Source organism: Anopheles nili, chromosome 3 (assembly GCF_943737925.1).
Source record: "Anopheles nili chromosome 3, idAnoNiliSN_F5_01, whole genome shotgun sequence".
Taxonomy (NCBI): Eukaryota; Metazoa; Arthropoda; class Insecta; order Diptera; family Culicidae; genus Anopheles; species Anopheles nili.
The window spans coordinates 38,901,090-38,914,532 of record NC_071292.1 but is presented as its reverse complement, the minus strand read 5'-3'; the positions used below and the strand labels follow the sequence as shown (position 1 = coordinate 38,914,532).

General features: G+C 36.3%; 1 protein-coding gene across 1 annotated transcript; it reads left to right on the top strand.

Annotated features, from left to right (window-relative positions):
- The first annotated feature begins 11,557 nt into the window (after positions 1 to 11,557).
- LOC128723331 (zinc finger protein 282-like) lies at positions 11,558 to 12,120 on the top strand. The gene has a single exon (XM_053817058.1). It carries the CDS (start codon positions 11,653 to 11,655, stop codon positions 12,118 to 12,120), a length of 468 nt encoding a protein of 155 aa, XP_053673033.1. The 5' UTR covers positions 11,558 to 11,652.
- Positions 12,121 to 13,443: the final 1,323 nt, after the last annotated feature.

Sequence of the window (13,443 nt, the reverse complement as noted above, 5' to 3'; positions counted from 1 at the left end):
ATATGGTGATCTTTTTTTCGATCTAATTTGTGAAATAACGGCTACAGTGATTGAATCGACAAAGATGATAAATATCACAAATTGTGGTAGGGCATCGTTAAACGAATAGAGTTTGTGTTTTGCTAGAGTGAATGAGGAGTGTCAAGAAAATATGAATGACTTAATATGAATGTGTAAATATCGTTACTTCATCAGGTGATAAGAGAGAGTGAGAGAGAGAGAGAGAGACAGAGAGAAAGAGAGTGTAAGAAAATGAGTGAATGAGTGAATGCTTTACAAAACCAGAAAGTGACAGAGAGCATACGATATTGAGTGAAAATGATAATGTATGCCATCAATGTGATGTTGTGTGTTGTGTGCCATCAATGTGATGTGCTTTGATTTTTATTTATTATTATTTTTTCATATTCAGTGTATGAATTTGGCCTTCCAGATTGATGAGTTCTTGCCCATTATTCCTTTACATACATCATTATTCCATTATTTCCGTTTCTCTGTTGTTCGTTTACAAATATATAAAAAAACTGTAAAGAGAAAATGTAACGTGTTGATGGAATTCTAGGTAACAGAATTTAACAATTTTACTAACATATATTTTCCTTCTTTTTCAGGTAATTCGGATGAATATGAAATGGAATGTGATGGCAGCTTATATGGATTCAAACATCCTGCGAAAATCAATTTGAAGGATATATCTGTGCCATCCGACCATTCAGCGTGTTACTCAAGAAATGATAAAATGATGTGCAAATGAGATTAATTTATTTTAATTTTTTGCTTCCTTTTCCTTTATTGTCCTTGCTTCCTGTATCCTGTGCGATTTTCGTATCCTTATAACACATCCCTTTCATTTATAGTACACTTCACCGAGAATTCAGCAACGTCGCAGCCGTTGCAGCAGAAATGACCTCATATCCATCCAAAGACAAAATATCAAACAATAGCTCGAATGCCAATGGTATTGGTATTGATCAGCTTCCGAACCAACAATGACTATTATGTAAAGTTTTTGAAAACAAATATTACAATGCAAATCCAACTAGAGAAATGTCATCAACGCTGTATACACATGACATCGGTGTGGCAAATTGTATCGTACAAAGTATACATGGAGGTGGCACGAGCGTACAGAGTGCGGAATGAAATCTCAATTTCACTGTTTACATTGTGATTTTTCGACCAAATATAAGCATAAATTGAAAACTCATGATCGCATCAAACACGGAAAAGAACACTGCGTTCAGTCGCATCATGTTTCCTGCGAAATAGATAATCATAACCCAAAGACGTCGAAAGGGGAAACTGTTGGAACTAGTGTTGATAGTGCCATTACCCATCGCAATTCAAAAAGTAATGATGTTCGAAATATCATTTTCATCAATCCCAAGCCCTCCATACGCATAGTCACAACGATTGATGATAACGACATCGACGTGAATTATGATGATGATGCTACCGATGGAGTTGTTAGTGGTATTGGAAATGATAACTTTCGAACGATCATCAGTGATGGTACTGCCAATACTTCTGTAGATTGTAGTATAATAAACAACAACAATGTGTACAGTGCGGAATTGATAGAATCATCAAAAATCAATAACTACTTGTAATGTCTTACACACTGACTGGTGTAATGGCATTACGAAATCTTATTGATTCATGTAAAACCAAAAGCACACGAAATGTTGTATTATTTTCTATACAAAACGGCCATAGCTTATTTTTTCCTACATATGATCAGTTGTTTAACGCGTTTAATTGCGTTTTGATCAAATGGATTGTAAAATGTTCATGGTAGTGAGTTCTTTTCATTGTTTTGTATGTTGAATGTTTTAGTCTAAACAGAGTTTATAATATTTGTTTTACATGCTATGAATAGTGTACAAGTATGTTGTGTTATAAATTTCCATAGATTCGTACATAACATATTCGTCATGGATCGATCACGACTTGAAATCATTCAAATGAAATTTTATTGAAACCAAGACTCTTCTTGTCAACCAGATAGACCGATTATACAAAAAAGATTTTTTTATTTTTAATCGTTCGTTTGAAACCATACGTTAGAAAACTTCTTGTCTAAGTTGAATAGAGCAATGTTCTTGATACCTAAGCAATTCATTTTTAAACCAGAAAATAAGATTTAACACTATGTTTTCAATATTAACGATATTGTTTTTTATATTATAGCATATGTGTTATCATTAGGATTGTTGATCATTTGAATTATTGAAATATCCAACAGTTCAAAAATTGAAATCTCTTGGAAAAGAGGCATTGTAAAAGAAAGAAATCAAAATTGGACTAACGATTGAATCGAGCGTTGCATATGTTATGTTTTATTTATATTATCTACTTAAAATATTTATGCTAATGTTCTTGAAAAAGAGCACAAAAATGCTTCCTTTTTTCATATTCTTTCTCATTTTTGTAAAATCTAAGTCACCTTGTAAATTTGTTTTTCAAACATTACTAATCTCTTGCTGTATTATATTAAGCATTCAGAATAATGCGTTGTTCGGTTCCGTGAATCGTTTGTTGTTAACCTTGTTCATGTAGAAAAGCTAAGCATATATTTATATATACTAGAAACGTCTTTTTTAACCGGGATAACATAAACATAGTTAGGTTATCAAGAAAGTATTCTCGGGATTTGTTTAAAATATGTTATAGTTTCTGTTGAGGAAAATCGTTTCTACCGACTGCTGTTTGATGGAAAGCACAAATCTGTGTTAATACGAAATGAAATTGTGTGATTTGCTTGTTACTTTGGTCTTTGGTTGTAAGGTGCAGAGGTTCAACTAATTTTTTAATATTAATTTACTTTGAAGTTAATTGTTTCTATTACAAAAATGCATTTTATAAGCAATATGCTCATTGATTTAGCTTTTTTTATATTTTTGTTTGTGTGATTGTGTTATACTTTTCGAGATATTTTCTCTGCTTTATTTGACCTAATTTTTTCCTTTTTTTTCTAGATTAGTTAGTTACATTTTAATTAGTTCCATCGTAGCCTTTTTTCTAATTGATGTTTTCTCTTTTTTTTTTCTTTTTTTGTTCGGTTTTGTGTGTGTTACATTGTGTTACGTATGTGTGATTTTGTTGTGTTGTGCTGCGTTTTGCGCTCTATTATCCCCGCTCGATATATATACCGTGCCTGCCTTCCCATGTGCGTTGAATGTCGTGCTTGTACTATACCACGCGGTGCCTGCATCTTCGAAATTGCATTTGGTCGTGCAGCGGAAGACTTAAGCATCACAAAATTAGGTGGTTTGACCTGGGACCAGCTAGACGCACGTTTGTTCCCGGGATCGGGTGCCCTACTGACCGCGGCCAGCAATGCAATGCCACTAGTGACTACTCTTCGCGAAGGGCATCATCCGCTGATATTTCCACGCGATCTGTCAGTCAGTCCGGTCAACATAAAGTGCATCTCATCGGCATCATCCTCCTCCTCTACTGGTGGCATCGTAACCAGCAATATCGGTAGCAATAATGGAGTGAATATTCTGAACAACAACAACAATAACACGAGCAACAATAACAACAACAACCATCGAAGTGGAGGAGGAGGTGGTATCGGAGGAGAAGGTGGTGGTAATAGTAGTAACATCAGTGTTTCTTCCCTGCATTGCTCGGAGCTCGGGTTCGCCTGCCCGGACTGCGGTCGAACGTATAAGCTAAAATCGTCACTGCGCAATCATCAGAAGTGGGAATGTGGTAAAGAGCCTCAATTCCAGTGTCCATATTGCGTGTACCGGGCGAAGCAGAAGATGCACATTGGCCGGCACATGGAGCGCATGCATAAAGAGCGCTATTTTAAAATGGAAGGTGACAAAGTGATAGCACTTGAAGATCCGGTTAGCCAGGATCTCAACCATACCGTATGAAGGATTCATCTGACTGTACGGTGGATAAAGAATCCGGCAGAGGAGATCTATGTTGCCAAACAGCACGCGACATACAAGGTAGGACAGCTACCAAATCAACCATTAATCATAAGAGGAAGGGAAAGGGAGAGTAATCAAATCGATACAAACGAACTGTGCACAACTGCGAATCAACAGTGAAAATCGCCATTTCATTAAAAAAAATTATAATGCAAAGTAGATGAACCAGAAAAGCAGGATCTTGTCAGGGATAGCCGGAGTACATCGGAAGCCATAAAAATCTGCATGCAAGATGTTCATTAGCCGATAGGATTGTTAAGAGGACGAATTGAGTAATAATTCTTGTAGCTGTAGTAGTAGTAGTAGATGTAGCGCCTTCAAATAACTTCTCGGCAAGCATCTTGTTCAAACAGCGATTTGTCTGAGGAGCACTTATCTACCAACGTTCTATAATATTTCCTTTTGTGTTGGATGTGTACGGAAGTTAAAGTAAACGTCAGGAAAGCTATCGATGGCCATACAATTATGCAACGATAGAAAGCTGAACTCATTTTAGGCATTTAACACATAGATTACATTTGGATAATGATTTAATCAACCGACATTTGTGATGTGTAGGACGAAAGGAAAGGTAGGGGGAGATATCCTCCTCATTAACATTTCGTGTCGTTAGACACTCATAAAGAACTTCTTGTACATCGAAAAGTGACGCCAGCATCCAACAATAGCTTTGCAATGTGGCTGATTTAACAATGAAATATGCAATGTATTTCTTTTCGTGCCACCGTATGAATAGAAGCTCCACTAACGCATAATATTGTGTTTTGGGCTACTGTCAATTCCAGGCTGCCGCTTTCTCGTAACGCAAAATTCGATTCTACCAGTCTTCCATAGCGTGCAAAATGAGACAAGCCAGAATAGACAGCAAAACATGAGTTTCTTTTTCTTATAATGGTGCGGTAAAATGAAATAAGCATAAACCCTATGGAAATCAGTGACGTAGAATAGAATATAATCTAAAGTTAATATGAAAGACAATTCATGGAATATTCTAGACACGTTGTGTACGGGTCATGTAAAAGTTACGCATTTGGTAATAGAATATATTTTTATAATTGTGAAGTAAACGAAACCATTCCATATACTTCGAGTTGTAAAAAAAAAAACAAAACAAAAAAATTGTTTATCAGATGAATGGTGGAGAGAGGAGATAGGAGCGTAATCAACTCGTTCCATCTGTTACACGGTAAAAAGATGAAAATTAATACTAAGACATTCAAAAGACATTCAAATCAATCGAAAAGTTTCTAAAACAAATACATAATCCATTCTTTTTAAAATCAATACATTCCGTTTGTTATTGTTGTACCTTGCATATTGCATGGATTAAAAATGCGCAAACTAATGCAAAATGTATCAAAAAAAATTAGAATACATGACGGTGACGTCTTAAGCATTCGGAACCATAAAGATGACGCATCTGGAGGTTAAAGTTTTCAATTATTGCTTGTTACCCATTCAATGCAGTTATATGGCAGTTTAACTCAGTATTTTGCATTCCATGTTATATTCTTGAAATGCCATGCCGCAAATGTTCCGCCTAATTAACGTAAATTCTCCAATCCAATTCCAATATGCAGAAGAGAATAAATTATTACCAATTACTTGTTGAATAGAATCCTTTGTAGCAGCAGTACTAGGTTAGTGTACAACGACTCAGAATGATGCATTTAAGTGATAAAACGATTCGTCACCATATGGGTGTTGTTTGCCCTCCGTGGACTCTAATTTACGCTATAGCAAGGTACTGTCGTGGGTAACAGCTTTGGTATGGTTACCATGTGCCTACGCTGTGATAGGCGCGCGGATATAATGATATTTAAGACCAAGTAAAACAACATAAAAGTAACTCGTAAACACCATCTGCATACAGGATTTTTTGGGATAATTCGAAGGTCATGCATGGGAAATATGACTGTTGAAACTATGATTAAATTATCGAATCACGACACACCGCTAAGTGACATGATCGTCAACAGACGGAAAAAGATGGAAAATATTTTGTTAAAAATTGTTACCGTTTTTTACATTATTATTGTATGCTTACTTCGTCCTTCAATTGTTGTTGAGACGAGACACAAGCAGGCAAACAATAGGGTGCGGGATATTAAGGTTACGATCATTTTGTGTTTTAGTACGAATAATGAATTACTAGTAATGAAACAACGTTTTACCTCAGAAAATACATTATGTAGTAGGGTTTTAATTTTCTTTCTATTTCAGCTACTTTTTAGTAGGGTCTTTTCATTCAGTTTCTACTTTGGTTTTTCATGCTTATTAATGTAAAGATTCATAGCCAGAAATGTATACTTTTCAATTGCATTTTGTATCTAACAAAGCAGGATAGAAGAAAACAAATAATCTGAACTTGATGACACGACAAATTACGGTAAAGTGTTGTAGGAAAATCATGTGACATATATAAAAATGTGCGTTTTGGAAGGTTCCACTAAGTTCAAAGAAACCAATCAAGGTCAAACTGAAAGGAGAAATAATATGATGTAACAAGAGTGACATGAACGATCAGCAAGAAAAGGAGTGTAAAGTATGGAGCAAACTAATAGATCAAGTTTGAACGCCTTACGTAGACAGATGTTTCCTACCATATGTGCCTTTCTTTTACTTGTTATATGGATTGAATAGGTTTTATGTTTTTAGGAATCTAGCCGGTAAAATATTTAGGGAACATGGGTAAATTTCTCCTTCATAATAGATTATATTTGTTAGCGAGCATTATGAAGTGTTGATCGTTGAGCATTGAAGTAATGCTGATTTGTAACATTGTTGTAAGCAAATTGATGTAAGAATATTGTAGCTAAGTTGCTACGACCTTTTGACACCACGACGGTTGACACAACACGGAACAAATAGTGATGTAAGGAAAAGTGTAAAAAGGCGCTTCATCGTGATGCGTGTTTCGTATGTTTGCCATGTTTGTATGTTGTGTATGTGTGTAGCTTGGCTGATGCCGTGAATCGATCGTCCAGAAGATGATCACCGTTTTCCATCGAATTATGTAAAGAGAATGTAAATGTTGCAGAATTGGATTGAAATATGTTTAACTTATTAAACATTCCTGTCTCTAAGCATTATTTTTTCTCTATTTTTCGTTTGGTTATTTATTTTTTGTTTTTAATAAACCAATTATATACGTTTTCCGTTTGTGATTGTTTTTTCGATATAGATTCAGACAAGCTACATACAGATACAACACAACCCTCCGCCAATTATTCATCACTCAGTGAAATCGAAATGATATCTAGGGTTAAGCATACATATATATATATATATATATATATATATACATACATATAGAATTGAAAAACGGAATGATATGTAAATTGAAAACCACGATTACAAAAACACAAGCTAGAGATAGATAGACAGACAGACAGAGAGAGAGAGAGAGAGAGAGAGAGAGAGAGAGAGAGAGAGAGAGAGAGAGAGAGAGAGAGAGAGAGAGAGAGAGAGAGAGAGAGAGAGAGAGAGAGAGAGAGAGAGAGAGAGAGAGAGAGAGAGAGAGAGAGAGAGAGAGAGAATCGGAAAGCTGAAACAGGTCGTTATGATGTTACGTACTGTTATTCTTAATTGTAAGTTTTTTATGAAAGACGTAAACCCTGGAAAGGACAGATAAAATTCATAGCGAATGATGGTAGACAAGAAATAGAATCATTTTCATTCAAAAATGAAAAAAAAAGTAGACAGAGACATATCTAGAGCTTGGTTTGGAAGATTCCAAACGCTATTATCAAGGATCCATTTCGAGCACGTCATTTCACACATGTGTTCTGTTACAGCTCACAAGCGGTGGATTATTTTTATGGTTTTCGTTGATTTTACTACGGTTGTTGTGCTGCGAGTTACATGAAGGAAAACAGAATGCGAATAACGTGATTGAAGATATTGTTATAGCAAAAGGAGAGACGCATGGAAATGAGAATACGCACAGCAGCGGTTTATATGCCATAATAAGTTATCTGTTTCATGTATATAGTTTACAGTCATCAGATGCAGTGGGAATTGAGCAAATTACCGTAATTGAGCACCATATGAAAATAGACATGAAACAACAAATCGCAGACCACAAATTGAGATAATATGAGCATAAAATAAGATAAAGTGGATTTGCAAGGAGTTCAGTCATGCAAAATTCATTAAAAAATATCTCAGGCAGAATGAAGTTACAAATGATGTAAAACATAGCAAGTTATTATAACACAAGCTGTTTGTTTGGTCCTGCTGCTGTGTGTTAGCTCTGTTGCTAAGATCCGATAAGCCAATGCAACAGTGAAGTTTCGTGATATCGTCACTCACTCAATGACTAATCGGTAAATGTTTCGCCAATACGACGCGTTGTTCAAAATGTTGTACTATCCTCAATAATTTCTCCATTACACTTGTTATTAATTTCGTTACAAAGATTGGTCTTTCTTATCAACAGAACAAATGAATTTTGGTGAAATTGTAGATACTTGTTGAATTTGGAAATGTTTCACGTATATGAAATGTACTGTATGTGTATATTTTTTCGATTCTGTGAATGCAAGAACTGTGAAAAAACTGGAGGGTTCCCCGAACATCCAACACTACATAGTCGCGTACAATGCGATTTTCCGATCGGTACACATACAATGAACTTAGAATAGGCGGTGCTTTTGAGTTGACCACAGATAAACATACACATCAAGATTAGTTTAATACAATCCTTAAGCGGACCACGCGAAGCAATATCCACATCTTGATACAGCAAAAGCCTTTTCGTCTACAATTCTTCTCTATTGCTTTTGTTGCTTCCATTTATTTTTAATTTTTACTTACTATTGTTTCGTTATTTTAAAAATGTATTCTGAATACTCATTAATTTAACAAAATGGAAAACAAAAATGGAAGATATGAAATATGAAATGCAAACACAAACACAAACATAAACATTTTCAAATATGATTTTTTGCGCTTAAGACATTATCTCATCGATGGCATCATTAGCAACAACCCTTCATCACAAAATTCCATTATTTCGTTAAGAGAGCAGCACAAAATCCAATCCATTTTGGCATCAATGAATGATGGTAATGTCTTATGCATCTCTCCAGTCATGTCATTCCATCACAAAACAGCGATGAAAAATATACACACAAATAGTGTTGATGCAAGAGCAGTCAGCGAAAAACCGCAAGTAGCCATAGTAGTTAAAGTAAAGGTAACAGCGAAACAATGAGCAAGGAAGAACCGCGTGAACGAACGATCGTTATAATACGATCGCATGTTTTTATATTAATTCTAATACATCATTACCATTTTTAAGTAAGTTGTTTTATGCATTATAGAAATATACGCAACAAAATAAAAACAAAAAACACTTTTTTAAGTATCGAATTATTTTCTTACAGCACATGCGCGCGCTTTTATGGAAGAAGTATTATTACTAAAGGCAGTTTGACAGAATCATCTTTACAGAAATTCGCATAAAAATAATCTAATCGTTTTTGTTTTGTCTTATTTTTGATAGATTTATTAAAACGGGTATTGTATACTTGCCAGGATAAGCCAGTCCAGCGTCAACGTGCCTTGGAATGGACTAACATTAAGTTTCGTAAACAGTCTTTCCATGGTTTCATCTTTCAAAATTTTCCTTTTCTATCCAATTCGATCAAAAAAATATTTGTAGATGAAGGAATATTATTTGTAATTCTTTTTATTAACATATTCCTTTTCTTTTTTCAGGTATGGATCCAGACCTGAGGACTGAAAGCAGTTACTAAAAGTTTGTGTAAAAAGATTTGAACGGGAAACATAATATCGATCTATCTGCATGTTAAAGTAATGGTCTGCGATGGATTTTTCACCGGCTGTATGAAATGGCAACACTTAATTGAACGAATTGATTTGCAGGAATTGTGTCGGATGTTGCTTTCATTTTTTAATGTTCATGTTCGAAAATATAGTTAACAGTGGCATTGGAAATTTAAACCTGGTGATCTCTGGAATCAAAGGAGTGTCCCTGGCTATCTTTTCCATTTGCTTATGTTCATGTTTATGTTCGAAGACGTAATCGAAGAATTGAAAGTGCTGGTAGATATATGTTGAACATGATATACAGCTACCAGATACATCAACCTGTTCTATGCAAAGAGCCTCGTTTGATTCACTAAAATGGTGAAACATATTTATGATTGCAAGGTAAACAGATTATGACGTTCTGCGACGAAAGATTGCTGCTTGTTTGTTCAAAATGTACAGGTTTTAACATTTGTGCAATTATCTGGTAACATTATTAACATTACGGCTATATAAATGCATGGCGTATAGCTGCAGGTTTACCACTGAAATTTTCACTTATTGTGTAGATTTTCAAATAATGCTGTAATGCTAACGATAAATTGGACAATAAATGATTGTCGTACTGCTGGTGGTGCAGTGAGCAGTATGCTCAGGTCGGAGCTGTTTTACTAACATCGAATAATATACGTCTGCATGAGGCAAATAATGGGCTCACGAATCATCAGAAAATTTATTACTGATTATCTTTTATCTAGCTATTTATAATTATTGTGTCTTACATTGAGTAAAGGATTTCTTCGCGCTAGTCATACGCTTCCAGCTCCTGGCTCTATTTCGCTCTCCCACGTATTGGTTGTATATATTTATGCTTCACGCAGCATGGAAGTGGAAATTCTGTTGGTCTCAAAAAGTTATAACTGGCAAATGTAACAAAATGTCTTTAATTCATTTTGTGATGTTATTTCACGTTGCATAAAGAAAAAAGGATTCATTCATGATGCAGTTTGGTCAACTTTTTCCATCTCTTATTTATTTTGTGAATGTTGTCTTCCGTGTTTTGTGTGTTTTCCATGATAATTTGTGTTTCCGTGTATTTGTTTTATGTTTTTTTTTCAACTTATTCCTTTTTTTATCATATTTCATTGTTTGAGGTAGATTTTGTTAAGAAGGCGAGCTGTCATTAAACATTATTATTAATTCTACTTTCTTTATTGTGAATAGTAATATGAGTGAATGCAAGCTAATTCAATTATAGTAGAGCATAATTCTATATATTTGCAAAAAAATAACACTAACAACTAACAATAACATTTTCTTTCTATTTCTCTTTCTCTGTCTCTTCTGATTGCGTTTATGCTGATGAACGTTCCTTCGAATATCCATAAAATCGTATTAACATGTATGAACAAAAACATATATCCGGAACTTCGCAACGACTACATCATACGTCCGTTAAAAAAATATACACCATACCTAACTGCCTATTGATTAACACCTCTACATATCGGTTGTTGCTACTACTACTTATTAATATTATATATTACTAAAATGCACTACTTCCTGTACGATTAAATCCAACAATACCACCACTTCAATCAATGCATTTTATCCTAACTAATCACTTGATGGTGTTACATATGAATGTGTATGTGTTTGCGCACGTACGCATGTGTATTGGCTAACAGAAGCAGAAGATCCCGAGGACAGTAGCTCACTGGGTGGTGGTATTACCAAGATCAAGCTGGAAAACTTTTGGCACGACAACGAGTTCACCTTTGCCGAACCGGTCACTAATCATGGTACAGCAGGCACGATGGTTGCTCAGCCAAAATCGCAGCGAAACATCGGCACCACCGCAACTTCCATACCGGCCTGGCGCTGCAAGACGTCAAAATCGACCTCAAAAATTTCCCTAACACCGATGCTAACGACCGTCGGTCGCATGATGGTGGCAAAGAAATCTTCTCCATCGGGAGGCGGTGGTAGCATGGTGGCAATCATGAAACCGCTCAAGACGACTGGCAACGGCAACGTGTTCCTCACGTCGACCGGTTCGCTGATGGGCACGACGATTACAGGTGGCTCGAACAGCAATGCAAGCGGTGGTGGAGGTAGCGGCAGTAGTAATGGTAGTAGCGCGGGCAGTGCCAGCTCCATCGGTTGTCGTAAAGAGGAGAAGATCTTGTTTCTGCATGAGAACGATGCAAAACCGTGGAAGTGCAAGAGTTGTGGGCGTAATTACAAATGGAAGAACAGCTTGAAGTGTCACATCAAGAATGAATGTGGCGTGCCTCCGAAGTACTTTTGTGAGCGTATGTGCGGATACAAGACTCACATACACAGCAACCTAAAACGCCACCTGAATTCAAAGTTCTGTAAGCCCAACTGAGAGCTGGTGTTGGCGGCGGCCACGACGACGACGTCGGCTACTGCAGCAAGGACCGGAGGAGGATCCGTTGCTGCCGTTGTTTCAACATCGTCGTCCACGTCGACGTCCTCTCAGTCCTCCGTTCCCCCTGCAATCCCGTCTTCTTCCTTCCATCTCGCCTCGGCGACACCTCACACCAGTGCATCAACAGTGGGCGTGACACTAGCCTCATCGCTTTCGATTGCTCCTGGCACACGAACCGCTATTCTTGTTGCACCCGCTGCTATCACGGAAGTGGAAGTCGAAACTGAAGAGGCAGATTCCGTGCAACCGCGGACTCGTCTTTCTCGAAGACGGATTCGCCGGGTAGTAGCCGGTGGCGGTAGTGGTCATCGTGCTCACATAATCTATTACTGAAAATTCTGAAATCACACATCACGCAAAGCGATTGGTTTTCTTTTCAAGTTTATTGAAATTACATCCACGATCTGCAAATATTTGATGCTGTGCAATTGATGCGTTCGCCGTGAGAATGCACCGAACAGTCAGTGAGTGGTGAATATTAACCATTTTAAAAAATGCATTATCAATTCAGTTGATGTATTTCTTTTTACTCGTAATATTGGTACTATTACGTATTATCAGTATGTGGAAGGAAGCTTAATTAGTATCCGGACTTTTAATGTGTATGCATTGTGGAATCACACTTGCAGAATACATAAATTTGTCTCTTCAGGCGGATGTAGAAAGCAGGACAACGGAGTTAAACAAGAGAAGCGCGTCAGGTGGAACTATGGTTATTGGATTATGTTTAATTTAGCTCAATATTTTTCTTCTATTTATTCTACTGACTAACGATGGCAAAGGCTGCAAAGCTTTGTAGTTTTGATATATTTGGGGCGCGAAGAACAGAAACTAACACAAAAAAGCATGAAAAACGAGTCAGCACCGGTAGCGGTAGACACATTATTGATAGTTTTAATTTGCTTATTTATTTTACCACATAATTCAATTGTTTGTTATTTTTCACATTACACTCTTGTTTTTGGTTGCAGTACAATTACATGAACAGCAGAAAAGAAACAGAGAAAACAACTCGATAGAGTTTGTTTGTTAGTGTAGTAATGGTATTTTTTTTACAATACCCATCGTACTCAGCAGTAATCGTTCTCATTGCTGATTGAATGGGTTGACATGCAAGAGTATATTTTTGTTTTTGGGTAAATTCATCACAATTGTTTCAGCCCATACACTGAGCAGTATCAGCATCGTTTTCCTTGTTTAACGTTAGAAGGAATGCCATATGGACAGCATTCATAGAACTGGATATATAGAATTGAACAG